We start from the raw sequence: 19,426 nt of genomic DNA, 5'->3' as shown, positions 1-19,426 counted from the left end.
AATGGGAAACCCCTCCATTATGAAGAATGGAGGTCGATCTTCGGAGTGGGGGGGTTTCGAAAAGGCAGGGTGTATCCCTTGACTGTAATGCTAGCTTGTCTGCCTTTCTGTGTAACTAAGAGTATCATCTGATTAGCATAAGCCCTAGGTTGTTTACAGTATACAAACTGTACAGTATAGCAGACTGTACAGTTTGTAGTGCTAGCTTGTCTGCCTTTCTGTGTAACTAAGAGTATCATCTGATTAGCATAAGCCCTAGGTTGTTTACAGTAGACAAACTGTACAGTATAGCAGACTGTACGGTTTGTAATTATCTACTTAGACACACACACACACACACATTCTGATATATCTGCCTGTGAAGAACAATCTTCATCTATACTGATATAACCTAGGTAGCAGGGGCAAGATGTCTATCTCCCTCACATTGAACACCAGACGTAATCTTTAAAACAAATAAAGGTCTGGAAAACATGGAATTTTTTTATTTGAAAATGTGAAGAAACCCTGTGTTCAACAAAAACACAATGTGGAACATAGGCTATCATTAGAATGCAAAACACAGTATACAATGTATTTTGTTTTATGTGCAGAAGTCATCTTTATGGACCAGACCAAAAGCCTCCACCACAGCCTGGCCTGCCTCCACTACAGCTATGCCCTGCCTCCACAAGAGCCTGCTTTGCTTCCCCCTAGAGATGAAAGGGTAAGAACATTTCATATCACGATTATAGTGGCCAAAATAAAATGATAATGATGAAATACATTCACTGTAATAATTTCACCAAGTTTTATTTAGAAAACTCAGACGTGCAACCTGCGTCTGGATAGACCAGACCAGCAAATCTGGGTACTTTGCAAAACGTCAAGGCGCTGCGCCCCTTTTAGGGGGAAAACACAAGCCACTCGCCGTTGACTTCAATGTAAAAATAACAGTACAAAAAAAATCAACAGAAAAAGAACAGAATTAATTTTGTTTATAAATGACCCAAAGACACCATGACATGACAATATATTTCAACTCGGCTGTGCTTGCCTTATATGAACGCTGTGTCCAGCCCACTGAGGAGTTTCAACCAGGTTACCTGCATCATCCATATAGACGGTGTCCTTCTGCAATTCATTCTCTATGTAAGGACGCGCTAAACGTGCTCTCAACATGATTTTCATAGCTAAAATGAAGTAACCAATGCACTCTTGTAGGTGAAAAAAGTTAAAAAGCCTTTATTGTATGGCTAATGCATAGTAGCAAGAATTTAAAACGCACCGACGTGTTGCGGCACACAGGCCTTCATCAGGGTGACAAGGTTGTTGTCACCCTGAGAGGGCAGAGAGGACGCCTCAAGAAGGCCTGTGCGCTGCACGTCATTCGCCTGCGGCGAGCACCTCGCTCTAGCCTGAAGGACCCCAGGCCGCACCGATCTTTGCACAGATTTATAAGAGGCTAATCCGTAGCGTTTGTGGATTCCTCCCTCACGAGAGAGCCAGGATCAGGTGCTGATCCCATCCCGTACCGGATGATGTCTCTCCGACCGTCAACTGTCTCTCCAGCTTGTCACCAAACTATACTTGGTTGTCACCTAGTCGATTCCTAAGTGTCACTGGCCAGGGGAGCCAGTGACACAGTATTTACAGTCTTTTTCAAAGCGCTGTAATCAAACTTTGGTTTTATTGATCATTAAAATTTGAAACAGTAATACTATCATCAGGAATTTGATCATGGTTTATCAGTAAACCGGTAATAATTTCATCCCTACTTCTACCACAGCATGGCCTGCCTCCACCACAGATGACTGTCACTACTAAAGCTGCATGTGTCCCAGTCACACTTCTGCCCCCTGCATCACAAATCCCCAAGCACAGGCTGCTCCTGCTGTTGAGAAGATGGTCCACACCAGCTTGGAGAAGCAGCAGCTGCAACAGCCACCTCAGACATGCCTCTCCTGTGGCCAACCCAAGTCTCGCTACGAAGGTGATTCACTTTTTCTATCAGGGTGGACAAGTCAGATACTGTTATTGCTCATCCAAAGTGTACAAGATTTACAGTTCCGAGGGTCTCACAAAGGGGACTGCCCCCTAGTCCGACACCTCACGAGTCCGAAAAATGATGCATTGGACAGACATCTCATTAGTCCGACAGCTCGTTAACCCGACAACGAAAATCTCACTAATCTGACAGCTCGTTAGTCCGAAAGTAATGTGCTTTGACTCCAGCGCAAACGGCAAATTTCTCTGCTGGTTTTATTCTTTCTCTCATGAACATAATGTAGTAAACCTGCTGAGGTAGAAGTTTGGAGGGTGTGCACACACACACACACACACACAGAGAGGGGGAGAGAGAGCGAGTGTGTGTATTAAATCACAAACTGGCAAGGTCTGTGCTGTGCCGCCCTCTCTCCATGCACGCATCCACCAGCCATGCAGTTTCCAAGTTTCTACAGTGAAATCATCAAGAATACAGGATTTTTTTCATTGATCATTTAGGGAACATTATTAGCGCCGCCTGTGAGAGTAACATGACTCTCTGATAATGAACTCTGATCAATTGTTATGACTGTTATTGAAGATCATGACCAGTCAGATGGATAATAGATTGGTTGTGAGGATGATATGAAGCGCAGGCTGTGTGACGCAGGCAGCTTTACGCACAGGTGAGGTAGCCTATGTTACAGGCATTTTTCAGCAGCTAAGATTGTCATTAACTCATTGAGTGCCAGCCACTTTTGGAGAACGGAAGCTCCCAGTGCCAGAGTTTCAGAGCGTTTTCAGTGATTTCTCGAGGCCCACAGAATATTGTGTGATATTACTATGTAAACACCGAACGAGGAGACTCTCTTCTATCATCTGCAAAAAAAAGTTTATTGATCCCATTTTCCGTTCTTTAGTTATAAGCCGGAGAAGATAGGCTGTTTTGAGCAAAAAGACAGTTTTCAAATTATAAGCTGAGATATTCAGCCTTTTGTGAAATGCAGCATTTCAAGCACATTCACTGACGCTAGCTAATATTTTCTGATGTAGTGACGTGGTGTAGTTCTGTGGAGCCTGCGTGCCCCACCCGCCCCACCCCCCTCTCCCCGCCTCAGCTGCAAACTCCTCCCCACACGCACCCAGTCTATTTTCGGAGCCTCCGTTTTTGCGCCGGACGGCTCCCGGCCGTCTCCCAGCGCGACAAGGAAATGCCAAACGGGACTGCAGGGATAGGTTTGGCCCTTCGGCGTCGGGTGCTGCCTTTCTGGCGGGTAATCGTGTGGAGAAACTATATGCAGACAGACAGACAGAGGCAGAGGCGCTCAGTTGTGTGCGCGGATTGACTGATGTTCGCAGCCCGACTTCAGCTGCAGACAGAGCAATCTATATGGCTCTGGCTGCAGCATGCATCGGCTTCTCTTTGATCACGGCTTTTTGCTGTAGTTTTCCGGACCTTTCTGTAATCTGGAGAGCACTGTCGCCACCTACTGGGTCGGTAAAATAGGTTATAGACCTCCAATAGCTACAATATTTGTACAGGAGATGCACGAGGCTTTGATCCACGTCCCACCGTCAAAAAACGCAATTGACGACTTTAGTCGTCTTTGGCACTCTACGTTACTGAGTTAAGCTATAAGGGCACAAACACACCAGGCTGGCTGGCTGGCAGAGGAGCAGGCTGGAGTCAAGTCCGATGGTGATCTGAGCAGAGACAGGAACAGGTTAGAACAGGTAGGCAGAACAGAACAGGATTTGTAGAATCTTAAAAGACAGTTTTTAGACTGGAGCGACTAACTGGATGCAAGTGGCTCCAATCCTGCAATCACACACACCACACACACGTACAGAAAGAAAGAGAGAGAGAGACTAGGAGGCAGGGGGCATGACAGGATCATAAATTATACATCCGTGTCATCAGGCTATAGCATAGGCTTCAGTCTACACTGAATGAGAACAGTGACTTTCGCTGCTGTCAGAGCGCATTATTTTCGATAACGAGCTGCCGGATTAGTGAGATTTTCATTGTCGGGTTAACGAGCTGTCAGACTTATGAGACATCTCTCCAATGCGTCATTTTTCAGACTCGTGAGATGTCGGACTAGTGCCATGGCACCCTCACAAACCCCAAAATACCATTTGAGGAGTTCTTCAAAACTCCCTTCTTTCAGTGGACAGAAAAAACATGTTTAAGCTTGTGGATCAAGAGTACAATGCTATGGTCCATCAGTCTGCCACAGATTCAAACAGTCTGCTCCATCCAACAACCAAACACCATATAACACAGTACATAAAACACCTGGCGAAACAGGTGAACACGAACTCATCACTGAACACCAGTCCAGAAACAACTTTTGGAGACAAAAAAAACTATGGCAAAGTTTAAGGCTGGGTTCACACCGACGACCCAAGCCTTGCCTATGCCTTGCCTTTACCCACGCTTTTTAATAGGCGTCCGTTTTAGTCAACGAGGCTGTGTACACCGGCCGCCTGAGCGTGAACCCTGCGTGTACCCACGCCTTGCCTGTGCCTTGCCGATTTTATCGAATAGGCGTGAGTTCTATTTTGAAGCCGACAAGGCGCGTGCAGGCAGGCTTCTTCTGTCAAGCCATGAAAGAAAAACGCACAATATCCGTCGGAAATTGCAAAGTCAACTGAATTTCAAAATAAAATGAAGTTGCTACAACATGTTGAGCAGAGAGACAGAGAGATTGACGGGTGGCTATCATGTGGGGCTTTCTCCCCGTCGGCAAACAAATCTTCATGAGAGAGAATAGCGACCGAAGAAGCAAGATGGACAACGTTGTTGTGCCAGCACATATTCTTGCAAGATCACCTCTCTAAAATGTCCGACTATAGTCAGACCTGGTTATACATATCCAGCATCAATAGAACATTAATTATATCTGATTTATTTTACCTAGAGGCTACCCATGACAATTCTGGACAACACGTGGAAAAAATACAGTCGGGAGAGAGGAGAGGCGCTTGTGACTCGGCTCCAGGTTCGGCGTGCGGTGTGATCGCAAAAGCGTGTAACAGGTTCACGCCCAGCTCGGCGTAGGCGTGGGTTGAGGCAAGGCAAGGCATAGATTGTCTGTGTGAACGAAGCGTTAGGGGATAGCGCCTGTCGGAAGGTAGGGGCCAATGGGTTTTACGGTGGAACAGAAGAAGGATCACATCCGGGTGACTTGCAGGGTTGACTGTAGTTAGCTGTTAGCTTAGCATGATAAACATTGCAGATATTTATCTGTTTTTGAGAATATAAACGATTCATTTGAATTCGATGGCCACCCGTATGGAATAACGTCATATATGGATTACAAGCAGCAGTGGGGGAGACGGCGGGAGCTTTCAGACATGCCTTGGAATTCGGGAGTAATCTAGAGGGCATCCGGATGGTGGTGTATGTGTGAACACATTTTGGTGAGCTCTGCGCGTCCCATGCGATCCTCCTCCTACCCGCAGGTAAGTGTACCTCCAGCCCTAGTGGCATCCCCCCCCCCCCCCCCCCCCCCGAGAGCTCCGTGAAGTAGCCAGCTCAGTGAGTGCATGAGGACAGAGACAGAAAGCCAGGGTGACAGATTATTCTTATATAAATAGTCGATGTGAATGAGCAAGCAAAAAAAGATCATGCCGTTTCGGGAGCGTGCCTATGTTCCCACAGCCCTATGTTCCCACAGCCCTAGGTTCTCACAGCCCTATGTTCCCACAGCCCTATGTTCCCACAGCCCTAGGTTCTCACAGCCCTATGTTCCCACAGCCCTATGTTCCCATATTTCTAAGATTTTTTTCAAAATTAGGCCCTATGTTCCCACAGCCCTTTCTTGACTATTTTATAGAGCAGCAACGCGTCGAAAATAGAACAGTGGCGTAAAATAGAGCAGCGCGTGTGCTGCGCGTTGCACGCTGACATGCCACGGCCGGTGTGAGTGTTTACATTAAATATAATTGAATCTAAAAGGCGCAGCGTGTTTTTTTGCGCGACATACATGTTTGGTGTATTTTGGCCATGTTTCAGCCCATGCGCCTCTGACCTCCACTTCATCCACAGTACCTGGGATGGCTGGCATTGCCTCAGACCTGGCTCTCTGCATGGCAGTACGGATAGACTGAAATCCAGGTATTTGTGGTCTGTCACCTCCACCTTGGACTGCCCGACGATGACGAACAAATTCTGCATTGTACACCCGTCTTACTGGAACAGTTGGGTCCTGCCTCACTTGTTCTAAAACATCTTGACGGAATCGAGCTCTGCTGACCATGGCTTCGTCCTGGGGGTGGGTATGGTCCTGGTCATGGAACCCAATCACTTCGATAACTGGATCGTCATCCTCATCATTCAGCAGGTTTGTGTATACTTTAGCTCTGCAGTTCTGGCGCCAGCAACGCCAATGGATCTTTTCTCCTCTCGTTTCATGACGGTGGAAACGGAAATTCTGAACAACTAAAACCTTTCCTCCACGGTTTCCAGGGATCAAGCTTCCATGAATAGCAGCCATCTGAGCAAACACTGTGGACCACTCAGCACCAATGGGGCATGGCCGCGAATTACGATCAAAATATAAGGGGGTCGTCGGAACTACACCTCTCCACCAAATATCGTGAAAATCCGTGCTGTAGTATTTACGAAATTGTGCATTTGGTTTTTCAAACTGTTCAATAGAAACAACTATGGACGGATCGTGATCAACACAAAAGTGTTCCACGCAACACGCCTTCACCAAATTTGGTGCAAATTGGAACATTCTGCATCGAAACGTTTAGATCACATTGTGTCTCTTTGACCTTACTCAGTCATTCGTAGTGATGCATTGTGTAAGTTGGATTGTGAATGCCTTTTTGATTCTTCATTAATACAATAAAATAAAAATAAAAATGCACACAGACAAAGAGTAAGTAAATCTTAGTAAACGTGGGAACATTTTGAGAACTAGTGCAAACCACTTCTTGTAGTTTAGGGGGCTGGGGCCATATCTGATATGGATGAATTGCTAACTAGTGCTAGTCATATTGTGTATTTTTTCATGATCATGTGTATTCTTGCATGATCAAAGGCACACAAAACTTTGAGACTGGTGTGGTTGTGCAACAAGACTATTGTTGGGAAATGTGGGAACACAGGGCCTTATTTTGGAAGAACAAAAAATCTAAGAAATGTGGGAACATAGGGCTGTGGGAACATAGGGCTGAAATCTTAGAAATGTGGGAGCATAGGGCTGTGGGAACATAGGGGTGACCCCGCCGTTTCAAGAAGCTCAAACCTGCTCCGTGTGCGTCAGCCAACAGGCTACATGTTGCTGGATTGAAAGGCTCATGGCTCTGATCTGATTTCATTTCTGCATTCTTCGCACAGCACACACATTTAATGAGCATTTTTGGATGCGAGGGTTGTCCCGCTTCCCAGTATTGGACATCGCTAGGTAGGGTATCTGGATCTGGTTGCGTTCATGCCTTTGATTTAACGTTTACACAGCGTTTGTGAAGATTCACGTGCAGGACCGCAAATTCCAAGTAACGTCAAGTCAGGCAGTATAAAACGGAAACTTCCGGGTATAACCTTCGCAATAATGGCAATTAAATGAAGTAAATGCACGTGTAATGTTTTTTTGTGTGTGTTATCCAAAAGATACAGAACAGAGATAAACTGGAAGAATATCTGCTCCCTTCGAAAAGTCAATTTTAACCCGTAGTGAGTTGACCGTTCTGATTTCTTGTTACTAAGCAATACAACATTGATTTTATTTTGAAGGTAAAAATGTGTAGATTCCTGTATTCTGTATAATTCTAGTAGGTTTGACGCATTTTAGGACTGAACATAGCAAAGACCTGTTTCTTTGTAGTGCTTGAGACTTGAGGAAATCGATGCATCTGGGCGTGAGTTGTAGGGTTGTTTAATTAATTACTAACGTTATGAACAAATGATTATATGCCGTGAACGTTAAGCAGTTATCGCCCATTATTTTTAGCAACTTGTTTTCAGACTGCATGTCGTGATAGTTTGTTGAATGTCAATGCGATTCACTTAAGGCTATCATGCTCAGATAGTGAAGTGCAGCTGTGTGGTTAGTTTTACACACACACACACACACACACACACACACACCCGCTTCCTTCAGTCTCTGTGGTTAGTTTTCACAAGGGTGCTCCACATGTATGAAAGCCACATGCCTCATGTCTGAAAGGGTACACTTCACGTATCATCTGGGGCAGGCTCAGTGGGAAGCAACCCTCACCTAAACCGGAGTTCATGTCTGAAAGTTGCTTATGTGACAGACAGCAAACAGAGCAGGCTGCCAGTAGCACGGAGGTAAATAGAAAGCTCATATTTTCGTCGCCTCTATAATCTAATAAGCATATGAGCCGCTGTGTGTCAGAAAATAATCTATATACAGGACATAAATACAGGCATTTCACATGCCCTGTTTACCTCGTTTTCAGGTCGCAGTTCAAAACAAATGATAGTTTCAGCAAATAATATCAAACCAAACTTGTCAGGATGACTTAAACATCATATTTAAAGCTAGAAATAAGGTCCAGGGTGTAAGAAACCGGAATTGTCCTTTAAGGCCAAAAATCATACAGTAACTGTCAGTGACAAATATGGGGCGGGGGGGGGGGGGGGGGGGGGGGGTTGCAAAAAAAGACCGTCTTGCCCCCACAGAATTAACAGTTATCAATTCTGAACAGAATGTCAGGGAAAAGTTTAGCCAAGCATTCAGTTCTGGTTGTTAACTATTAAATGTACATGTTTCACCTTCCAACTCAATCAATTTAAAATGTAAATAGAAACTTCCATTTATTTGATTTTGTTCAAATGCTTATTCTATTCTACATTGTTAGGTTTTCTAAATCTGCACATATATTACAGTAAAATGTTTGATAATAGTTGTAAATCATATTCACATGTGTTCTTCACTGTAGCCAAGTGCGGCAAGAAGAGCAGAGCCGTTCAACAGTTCTAGCAGTACATGGTGAATATTTCAGCTAAAAACTGGGTGTAAATGACATCTTCTCAAGTCAACTTGGCATCTCATGGATTGTGGAGGCTTGGATTATGCCACGTGAGCAGTGCCCCCCCCCCCCCCCCCCCCCCCCGCAGATGGGTCTAATTTTTCCGAATTGGCAGTACACTGACTGTCGGCAAGTACCTCATAGAATCTCACATCAAAAAATTTACCTAAAATACACTACAAGAGTTTCCCTCCGATTTTACATAGGATTTCCAGTTGGGCTCAGTCTGTCTTTGTTGACTGTAGTCTGCAGTTGTTGTGGGCAGTTGTTGTGCCAATTAGCAGCAAAATCTGTTAGTGTATTATGGGTACAGATTTCTAATCGTCAAGTGTAAACTACCTCCCGACTCCAGTCAGAGTCAGTCGGAGCCACAACGATTATATCAAACATGTTTGAATTTCTCTTGTAGTGTAAAGTTGTTCACCGACCCGACTCAGTCATATCGCTAGTCTTCATACAATAGGCTAGATATTTCTGATACCAAGGCACACGTGAATGAAGGAAGCAAAGACGCTATGCCGGTTGCTCACGGTTAAGTCAGAAAGAATAAAACCGAAACTTCCCGTTACGAATTTCAAAATAAAAGTATACCATTGCAACCGTGTTGTGTGTGTGATCCGAAATACCCCAAGTACCAAAGAGGAAATAAAGAACACATTCGCATAGAAACCTGTTTTAAATTAACGTAATGTTGTGGCTTCGAAAAGTCAATTTTAACCCGTAGTGTCATGCAGTAATACATTGGCGCTTTTATTTTGAAACTAAAATTATGTCTAGCTTCCTTATGGTTAGTGTGGTAGTGTGGTCACGTCAGTTGGCTGGTTATTTGTGTTGTGGGTTCAAGACACCGTCTTATAACTTGAAAGACGCAAGTTTGCTGAGTGCGGGTAGTGTATTTTGATCTGTGATTCCAGTCGTGTAATGTATTTCAGTGAGTTTTTCAGTCGTGATAAAAAGTCTTAACTCATTGAGTGCCAGCCACTTTTGGAAAACGGATGCTCCCAGTGCCAGCCCTTTCAGAGCGTTTTCAGTGATTTCTCGAGGCCCACAGAATATTGTGTGATGTAAACACCGAACATGCCCAAAGAACGAACTATTGTATCATCAGCAAAAAAAAGTTTATTGATATCATTTTCCGTTCTTTAGTTATCAGCCGGAGAAGATAGGTTGATTTCACCAAAAACAGACGTTTCCATCTAGAAGTTGAGATAATGAGCCTTTTGTGAAATTAAGCATTTCAAGCAAATAACTGACTCTGAAGCTAATATTTTCTGACCTGAAACATCTGAACAGTAATTTCCTTCAATAAAACAGCACCCCCACCCCCCTCAACTGCAAACTCCTCCTCCGTGGGAGTGTCTCTGGTGGCTCTGCTCGCTCTGCTGCGTGTGTCAGGCGAGTCGCAGCTTTTCCACAGCGTTCCGCCGTTTTTATCGCCGGCTCCCAGCGCTTCCAGCTGAGAATAATGTAACTTTTCAGAAAGACGCTGGTGTCGGCAACTAATCATGTGGAGGGGCTATCGCAGCGGAGACGGAGGGGCTCAATTGTGGCAGCAGATTGGCTGCTGTTCACAGGCACAGCTAACGTTATGCTTCATGCATATCGATGCATACCGATGCGGTTTCCGTTTCCCCATGACTTCTTCTCTGTTTTTTCCTCACCTTTCTCTAATCTGGAGAGCACTGTGGCCACCTAATGGGTCCGTAAAATAGCTTATACACATTCGACATCGCCCATATTTTTACAGGAGATGCATCTGGCTTTAATCCACGTCCCACCGTCAAAAAACGCAATTGACGACTTTAGTCGTCATTGGCACTCTACGTTACTATTTGAATTGACGACGATAGTCGTCATTGGCACTCAATGAGTTAATGAACCAGTCATGTAGTGTAAACTCCCAGTCTTTTCATAATCACTGTTAAGATTTCAAAGTCTGCTAGTGTATTTCCTACATAAGGCAAGTTTGCACCAAAGATTCACAACGAGACGATTTGAAACCTGAAACTACTGCAAAAGAATGTGGTCTGCAACATTCTAAAACCTGCCAGCTTACACCAATGACACTAGATGAGACGGCTATCATTTCCATATGCTTTACTTCAGTGTTTCTGTCAGCTTTCTGCAGCGCAGCTTCATGCTGCCTTCACGGAAACAGGACGTCAAATTCCTGCTGAGAGGGGGTTTTGTTTAGTAGTGAACATTAAAGTCGTCATTAAACATCTTTAATTAGTCTGTGAATAAGTAAATAAAAGGAAATGTGAAATCCCAAAATGTGGGACATTTACCAGGTTTAATTTGCCTGGAATGACACAAAACAACCTCAGACAAAACAACATTGAAAAAACCACTGCCAAATACCGTAATTTCCGCACTATAAGCCGCGACTTTTTCCCCATTTTTCGGCCCTGCGGCTTATATAACGGTGCGGCTTATCTATGGATTTTTTCAGCAAACGGCCACTCGGGGACCTCCAAAATCTATGGATTTTACAGGTTACACAGCTTCATCTGCACATCATTTGGCGGAAATCAACCGGCATCACGTGATCGCACGGTGAACATGGCGCTCAGCTAGACAGCTGCTACACCAGACCAAACAATATGTTTTAGTGATCTGATCTAAAATGAATAAGGTGACCAGAACCAACTGAATAACTTTAAAGAGTGGGGCGAATGTCTGCTGGAAGAAGCACAAGACTGAAAACCAGTAAGCAGAAAGAAAAAGACGAAGCAATCACCGCCATGAATGAGGAAATGACTCACCTGCTGGAGGCTGGAGATACACCGGCTTGGGCTAAACTTTTACTCCGTGAAACACTATCGATTAAGTCCGACATCGCTCAGAGGTTTGAGCAGCTTGAAAACAAGTTTGAAAACGTGCAGAAGTCCATCCACTCACTCACTAAAGAAAATAAGGCAACCGTGAACAGAGTTTCTAATGCGGAAAAGCGCATCAGCGCACTGGAGGACAAAAACAACACAGTGAGTCCGAAAATGGATAAAATGCAAAAACAAATCGAAACCCTGCACACGCAGGTTGATGACTTAATCAGCAGGAGTAAAAGAAATAACATTCGCCTGATCAATGTAAAAGAGGGAGCTGAGATTGGTGACATGGATGCTTTCCTTGGCAAAATCCTGTGTTACATCCTGGACCTGAAGGAAGGCGAGAAACCACCAGAGGTGGACAGGGCACACCGGGCGCCTCGGCCACGTCCAGACCCCGGCCTGCCACCGAGGGCCATCTTCATCCGCCTACTCCGCTGGCCCGACCGTCAACTCATCCTCCAGGCTGCGGGGAAGAAGCCCCTCACCTGGGAGGGTACGCGCTTTTTCGTCCGGCAGGACCTCTCCGCGTTGGTGCAACAGAAACGCGCGAACATACAACAGCATCATCGAAAAGGTTAAAGTCAATGGATATCGCTTTGGCGTACTGTACCCAGCGAGACACGTCATAACCATTGATGGACAGCGGCGGAACGAGAGCTCAAAGTGAAACTGCCGAATATCTTTTGAGTTGGACTGGTCAATAGTACTGTGAGTAACTAAAATAAAAAAATAAAAAACGGAATTCTCTCTTCTTTAGCACTCTTTCTAACTATAAATCCACTTCTGTTTTAATTTCCTCTCTTGCCCTCTTTTCACCACACCGCGGACACTGTGTGCACTGTAAAAAAAAACACAGGTGGTGTTGTGTTATGTTGTTTTGTTGAAACGTTAATAAATGGGAGCTTCCTCAAACAGCCATCTCTTTCCCGACAATCCCCTCTGTGCACGAACCCTTACATATGGTAATTAAACATCAAAACACCCGCGGCTTATAGTCCGGTGCGGCTTATATATGTAACAAACAGGCAATTTTGCTGCTGCGGCTTATACTCAGGTGCGCCTTATAGTGCGGAAATTACGGTACTCATGTTATGGTATTTTTTTATCTTCTTTGAGTTGGGATGTGGTAAGGTCTGTGGCTATGTCTCCATTGGGTTTCTAGCCATAAATACAACAACCACAGGTAACTGTTTAGACTCTAAAAGTGTTTTTTATTCTAGGCGAGAATCAACCACTGTGTTTGAGCTGGTGTTACTCAGGGTCAGTAACACATAGATTCATTCTGACACTTGGAACAGAAACTTCAAAGTCTTACCTTTCAGAAAAGGTCAGGCAGTTGTCTGTAACCCTAGCGGTTCAGCCACAGTAAGCATCTTAGTTTGGGTATGTCGTTTTCACCATTTTCTTCAGAAATAGGTGGCTTTAGAAGAGGTTTTAACAAAGATGCCCACATTATGCTAATCCCATGCTTTTTTCCTTTTCTTTTTCAAAAACAATGCAGGTTTTTTTGCATGCAGAATGTGTTATTTTCCCATATTTTATTTGAACATTTCTGCATACTGGAGTCTCTAACAGTCTTGGAATTGCATAAATTAGGTATGACTGGAAAGCTGAGACTCATGTGGATTCACTTAACAATTGTATTTATGTGAGATGATGTTAGTCCCCATAGGCCATAGTATCCATTTCATTGTAGTGAGACCATGTTTATGCCTCTGCCGGCGATAGCTGGGTCGGAGGCATTATATTTTTGGGTTGTCCGTCTGATGTTCGTTAAAAACGATTTCAGACGGCAGCCCGTCTTTATTGTCACACAAACACACTACAACACATGCATGCGGCCACTACACACACTCATGCTGACGGTGGCCGGTGAAATATGTCCTCTGCATTTGACCCATCCAGGCTTGTCCTTTCCTCCAGGGGGCAGGCCGGGAGCAGTGGTCGCTATTTCTTTCCAGCGCCCGGGGACCTTCATTGGACCATCATTGGACTAACTTCAGATGTTGTCGTCACTGGTCGGATGACGATCTTCTGCATGTTTTTAGTGGGGGGTTATTTACGGAGGAACCCCATGGGGGGTACGGGGAGAACATGCAAACTCCACACAGAAAGGCCGTTTCAACGAGATAGCCCACCTGGGCAGTAGGCACTGAAGATATGGGGGGGTCACAACTCCAGCGCCCACAGCGTCCCAGGTGGGAATCGAACCCAGGACCTTCGAGCTGTGAGGCGACAGCGCTTACCACTGCACCAGCGTACCCCCTTAACGTTAACGTTAACGAATAACGTGATATCTCAGGAACGCCTTGATGGAATTTCTTCAAATTTGCCTCAAACGTGCACTCTTCACAATTCGATTTTGGTGGTCAAAGGTCAAGGTCACTGTGACCTCACGAACGCCATTTTCAAGTCTGTTAACGCGATATCTCAGGAACGCCGAACAATGGAATTTCTTTGAATTTGGCTCAAACGTCTACTTGAACTAAAGGATGAGCTGATTAGATTGGCTCTCATCAGAATGTGACACCCACAACGTGCACTTCTGGCTATCTAAAAACCTAACATATCAGCATCTACAATCCTCGTGCTCTGCTGACCACCTGTAGATCACGTCATCACAAAGTGCCCAGCCTGCTGTCCAGTCCTGATGAGTGTGTTGGAGTTTGACGTTCCTCCGGTCTAGTCCCTACAATAGTTCCACCTCGTACACTACCGGCTCTATCGTTGCAACGGCCTTAAATTAGCGCCAGGCGCAGTGCATATTAGTGGGCGTGGACTGGCGCGCTCGATATTTTCATGTCGGTGCTACACACGGCCTTAAGCATTATTACCACGCCTTTTAAGCGTAGAATTATTCACAACTGTGCTCATTGGTGAACTGCAGTTACTCAATGACATTCTTCCTTTCGAAGCTTCGATCCATGTCCGGGTTTTGACTTCATGCCAATTTGGATATCTCAGCACATCACAGATCATAGCCTGAATAAAACAATTCAACCTACAGCCAGGCAAATACAGATCTGTTCAGCAGGGCTGATGCGGTCTCCCTGTAGCCTACAATATAGAACATTAACTATCGGTGACATCCCTGATAGCATCCATTTCCATGATCTTTATGTTGTAAACATAACTTTCACAATAGTGAACAAGCACCCCCACTCGGCTCATTCAGGGCAGGTAGTTTTATAACTTGTAGACGACCTGTTGCACAGGCTAAATGATGCACATAAATACAGCCTACATTATGTAAAGTCATTGCATAAATGTGTTTTTATTGTAAAAATACATGTGAAGTAAGCCAAGTCTTATTGGAGCGGACATCACAGTAGAACCATGTTACGGCTATCACTCATCTATATCACGTTAACTTTGCGAGGGATATACAGTATATACCACCTGGATTACATATATGTTTCACGTAGGGTTGTGTTTTCATTTTTATGTTTTATTTTGTCCAATATTGAAATGTTTCAGAATTGCATCTTGTGTTAACATACATATTATTTATATCTACCACTTAGCCTATTTAGGCTGATTTGGTTGCTATTTCTTGTCGAAATGTATTAGCCTCAATGCATGCTGGGAGATTTCACATGTGTGGCTTTGGTAGGGGAGCGCACAGGTAGGATGATGCAACAGCCTCTGAATGACAGGGGCTCAAAACTACGGTATAACAACTTTCTTTTTCATCGGTCATTGTGCCTGTCTGACACGCGAGAGAGAGGGATTCAAGATTCAAGATTTTTATTGTCACTCCATGGTACAAGTATCACGTGTGAAATTCTTGTGCTGTGGACTCCGTTTACAACATAGTACAAATATAACAGGGCATATGAGTGCAAAAACAACAAGAGACACGACAAGCAATAAGTGAGTGAGAGAGAGAGAGGGGGAGAGAGAGTGAGATGGCAGAGGAGAGCTCCGCGCAATTACGCACAGTAATATAGCCGGCGCACTGAATAAGGCCTTGTTTTGAAAAGCGCTAAGCGCTAAATTAACGCCAGGGGGGAAGATAGCGTTAGGCTTCTGGCCTATTCTGGCACTGCGCCACGCCTCTTCAGTGTAAAGCGCATTTCGGGGCCTGGGATCATAAGGCTGGTTTCACACCGACGACCCACGCCTTGCCTTGCCTCAACCCACGCCTACGCCGAGCTGGGCGTGAACCTGTTACACGCTTTTGCGATCACACCGCACGCCTTTTGCACGCCGAACCTGGAGCCGAGTCACAAGCGCCTCTCCTCTCTCCCGACTGTATTTTTTCACGTGTTGTCCAGAATTGTCATGGGTAGCCTCTAGGTAAAATAAATCTGATATATTTAATGTTCTATTGATGCTGGATATGTATAACCAGGTCTGACTATAGTCGGACATTTTAGAGAGGTGATCTTGCAAGAATATGTGCTGGCACAACAACATTGTCCATCTTGCTTCTTCGGTCGCTATTCTCTCTCATGAAGATTTGTTTGCCGACAGGGAGAAAGCCCCACGTGATAGCCACCCGTCAATCTCTCTCTCGCTCTCTCTCTCTGCTCAATACTGTTGTAGAAACTCCATTTTATTTTGAAATTCAGTTGACTTTGCCAGTTCCCACGGATATTGTCGCGTTTTTCTTTCATGGCTTGACAGAAAAGCCTGCCTGCACGCGCCTTGTCGGCGTGAAAATAGAACTCTCGCCTATTCGATAAAATCGGCAAGGCACAGGCAAGGCGTGGGTACACGCAGGGTTCACGCTCAGGCGGCCGGTGTACACAGCCTCATTGACTAAAACGGACGCCTATTTAAAAGCGTGGGTAAAGGCAAGGCATAGGCAAGGCTTGGGTCGCCGGTGTGAAACCAGCCTAATTCAGGCCGGGCATTTATACCAAGCAGACCAGGCCAATACGGGCCAACGCGTGTGTGTCGGCGACAGAAAAAAACGTGGGCTGTTTGAAGCCCAATTTGGGTCGTTTGAAGCCAGATTTAGTGAATATAATGCTAACGCTATGATACAATAATAGAAACATCAACATTGCCTAGATAACTGCAAGTATAATATGAAGAAGTAAAACCAAAAACATGCCTCTGTACAAACGCTTCACAGCAAACTTTATTTAAGGAAGAGTGATCAGATCGTGCATACTGCGTTATTCTCCACAGGCTTAAGAACTACACGTCATAATAACAATAATAATAAACATCAACATATTCTTAGTTTCATTAAACATCTTCCTGTTTAAGCAAGCCCCTAACATTAAACACATGGTAGTGTGTTCTGCTCAAGCTCCAACCTTTGTTTCTGAAAAATTTGGCCAACAATGGTTTTAGTCTCTATAGCCTATATAGCCAAGTGTTGAGCAATGCAAAACTCAAGGCTCCAGCACAAGAGTCCAGAAATGAGCAGTGGCCTGCCTGGCCTGCTGTTCAGTGAGTGGCCTGACTGCGGGCACACACCAACATTTTTCTTTTTTTGCAGGCCAGGCCAGGCCAGGCCAGGCCACCGGGCATTTGCCCGACGTGCCCGATTATGCAGTCCGCGCCTGGGCCTATTCTATCGGGCTTGGACCATCTAATGATATTTTCAATATGTCGTCAGGATTAGCGACAGACAGCCACATGTAAACAGTAGAGGAGCAATTATCTGAAGGACTGTCAACAAAAATAACCTCATTTATGTTAATTACCAGCTTCACATACCAGTTTTATCGTCCAGTAAGCCCTCACTTGATACGCCAAGTAACGTCCATTCAGGAGGCTTGGCTTTTTACACATGAATGTGGATCAAATTAGAATCTGGGTCCAACAAACCAATCCAGATATTTTAATATTATCAGACAACCTGTTTGTCTGATGAAGTTAAAGATGTCATTGCACTTAATGGTTATAATGTATAATATACAGTAGGATGGATGTCATAGACTCACAAAAGGGGGTGGGATTGCTATCTTTACTAGAAACTGTTTTGCTGTATCTCTGCTGCATTCGGTGTCCCTGCCAAAACAATTAGAATGTTTGGCTTTAAGTGCACTTGGTAATCTGATGAATATTTTATCTGTGTATGAGACGGACCTCTGAAGTTTTGTTTACGGGTAAACTTAACCTTAACTGGCTCCTCCTCTGAGGGGCTAAACAATGATTGCATTGATTTAAATCTTACTCAGCTCATTACCATGCCAACTCGGCCTGACACTAAGAATCCTGAAAGGTCTTCTCTGATGGATATAATCCTAAGCAGCAGACCACATAAATACACTCTAGATTTCAGTGATCATTGTCCAATTTCCTGTATTAGAGGTCTCAGACAAGAAAGATTTTCACCACATATCATTGTGAAAAGAGATTTTAAACATTTTGTTGAACAAGCAATTCTTTGTGACTTATATCTTAGTGACATCTCAAAGTTGGATGCTATTCCAGATCCCTATTTAGCCCTAACCTACTAAATTCAATATCTTCAATTCATTGGCAAACAAGCATGCTCGTTTCAAGAAATGTAGGGTGAAGGAAAAAAGCTTTCGCACACCTAGGCTCAACAGGTGCGTTGGAGAAGGGCAAAACCCGACACAGTACAAGAATAAACTCCCGCACACTGTCTCCACATGCAATTACAAGTTTAATAAGTCAAAGAAAAAGAAGAAGAATAACGTTTCGGTCGTAAGACTCCTCTGGAATCTGATGAAGAAATGTAGGGTAAAAGACAAATCAAACCCTTGGTTCTCATCTGAGATCTCAGAAATGTTAAGGGAAAGAGATGCAGCTTGGGCAAAAGCAACCTCAAAGTCTTCCACTGATTGGCTGACCTTTAGACAATGGAGGAATAAATGTATCAAGACCATTAGAAAGGCCAAAGCATCATTTTTGTTAATGCCATAACAGTTACAATAATGCAGCAAAGTTTTGGAAAACAACGCACTAAATCATGCATGCTCCCTCTTCACCCAATCATCTGTCATGACTCTGGTGTTGTTTCTGGGAAATAACCAATTTATGATGTTTTCAACAAGCACTTTGTTTCTTCCAGTTTTGTGATTCTGAGAATGAAAGCACTCTGACAGAATGGACATCAGCAATTATGTCACTGCGATGGTGCATTCAAAGACCTAATGTCGTGGGAAATTTCAATGCCTGTGTAAAATGCCTTCAGACAAATGCAAATGTTGTTGGAATCACTGCAAGTTCAAAGTCAGAGAACAATAAAGTGAAATACAAAAAGGTGAGTTTTGTTGTCTTTGCCAAATGATAAAATGTCTTTGCCAAGTGACAAAATGGAGTCTGACAAAATGGATCTACCAAGTGACAAAATTGGGTCTGACAAAATGGAGTCAAGAGAAACAATGGATCCACTAAGTGACAAAAAGGAGTCTGACAAGATGGAGTCAAGGGACAAAGTGGAGGACTTGGGAAGATATATTGATTCTGTTTTTGCAGAAAGTCTCAAGCGACTGAAAGCATCAAGGAGTGCAAAGTTAGGTGTATTAACCAAAAAGAAAAATGAAATCATAGAGTTGATGGAGAACGTTTGTAACGTACAACTGGTGAAATCTAAAATTGAAACTGAGTTTTTAAAACTATGCAGAGAAATGCAGGAGTTGAATGACTTTGTTAAAGATTTATTGTCCACAGAGGATGAGAAAGAA

General features: G+C 44.2%; 1 protein-coding gene across 1 annotated transcript in view; it reads right to left on the bottom strand.

Moving 5' to 3' along the window:
- Positions 1–583: 583 nt before the first annotated feature.
- Positions 584–19,426, bottom strand: part of LOC310771490 (XIAP-associated factor 1-like) — a gene marked incomplete at both ends in the record, with an annotated part of 38,981 nt that continues 20,138 nt past the window's right edge. The window contains 1 exon segment of the mRNA XM_083631914.1: positions 584–692. Within this exon segment, the coding sequence (XP_083488040.1) occupies positions 584–692 (109 nt within the window).

Source organism: Poromitra crassiceps (assembly GCF_964638095.1).
Source record: "Poromitra crassiceps genome assembly, chromosome: 2".
Taxonomy (NCBI): domain Eukaryota; kingdom Metazoa; phylum Chordata; class Actinopteri; order Beryciformes; family Melamphaidae; genus Poromitra; species Poromitra crassiceps.
The sequence above is the reverse complement of the archived record's forward strand: the minus strand, read 5'-3'. Positions and strand labels throughout refer to the sequence as shown.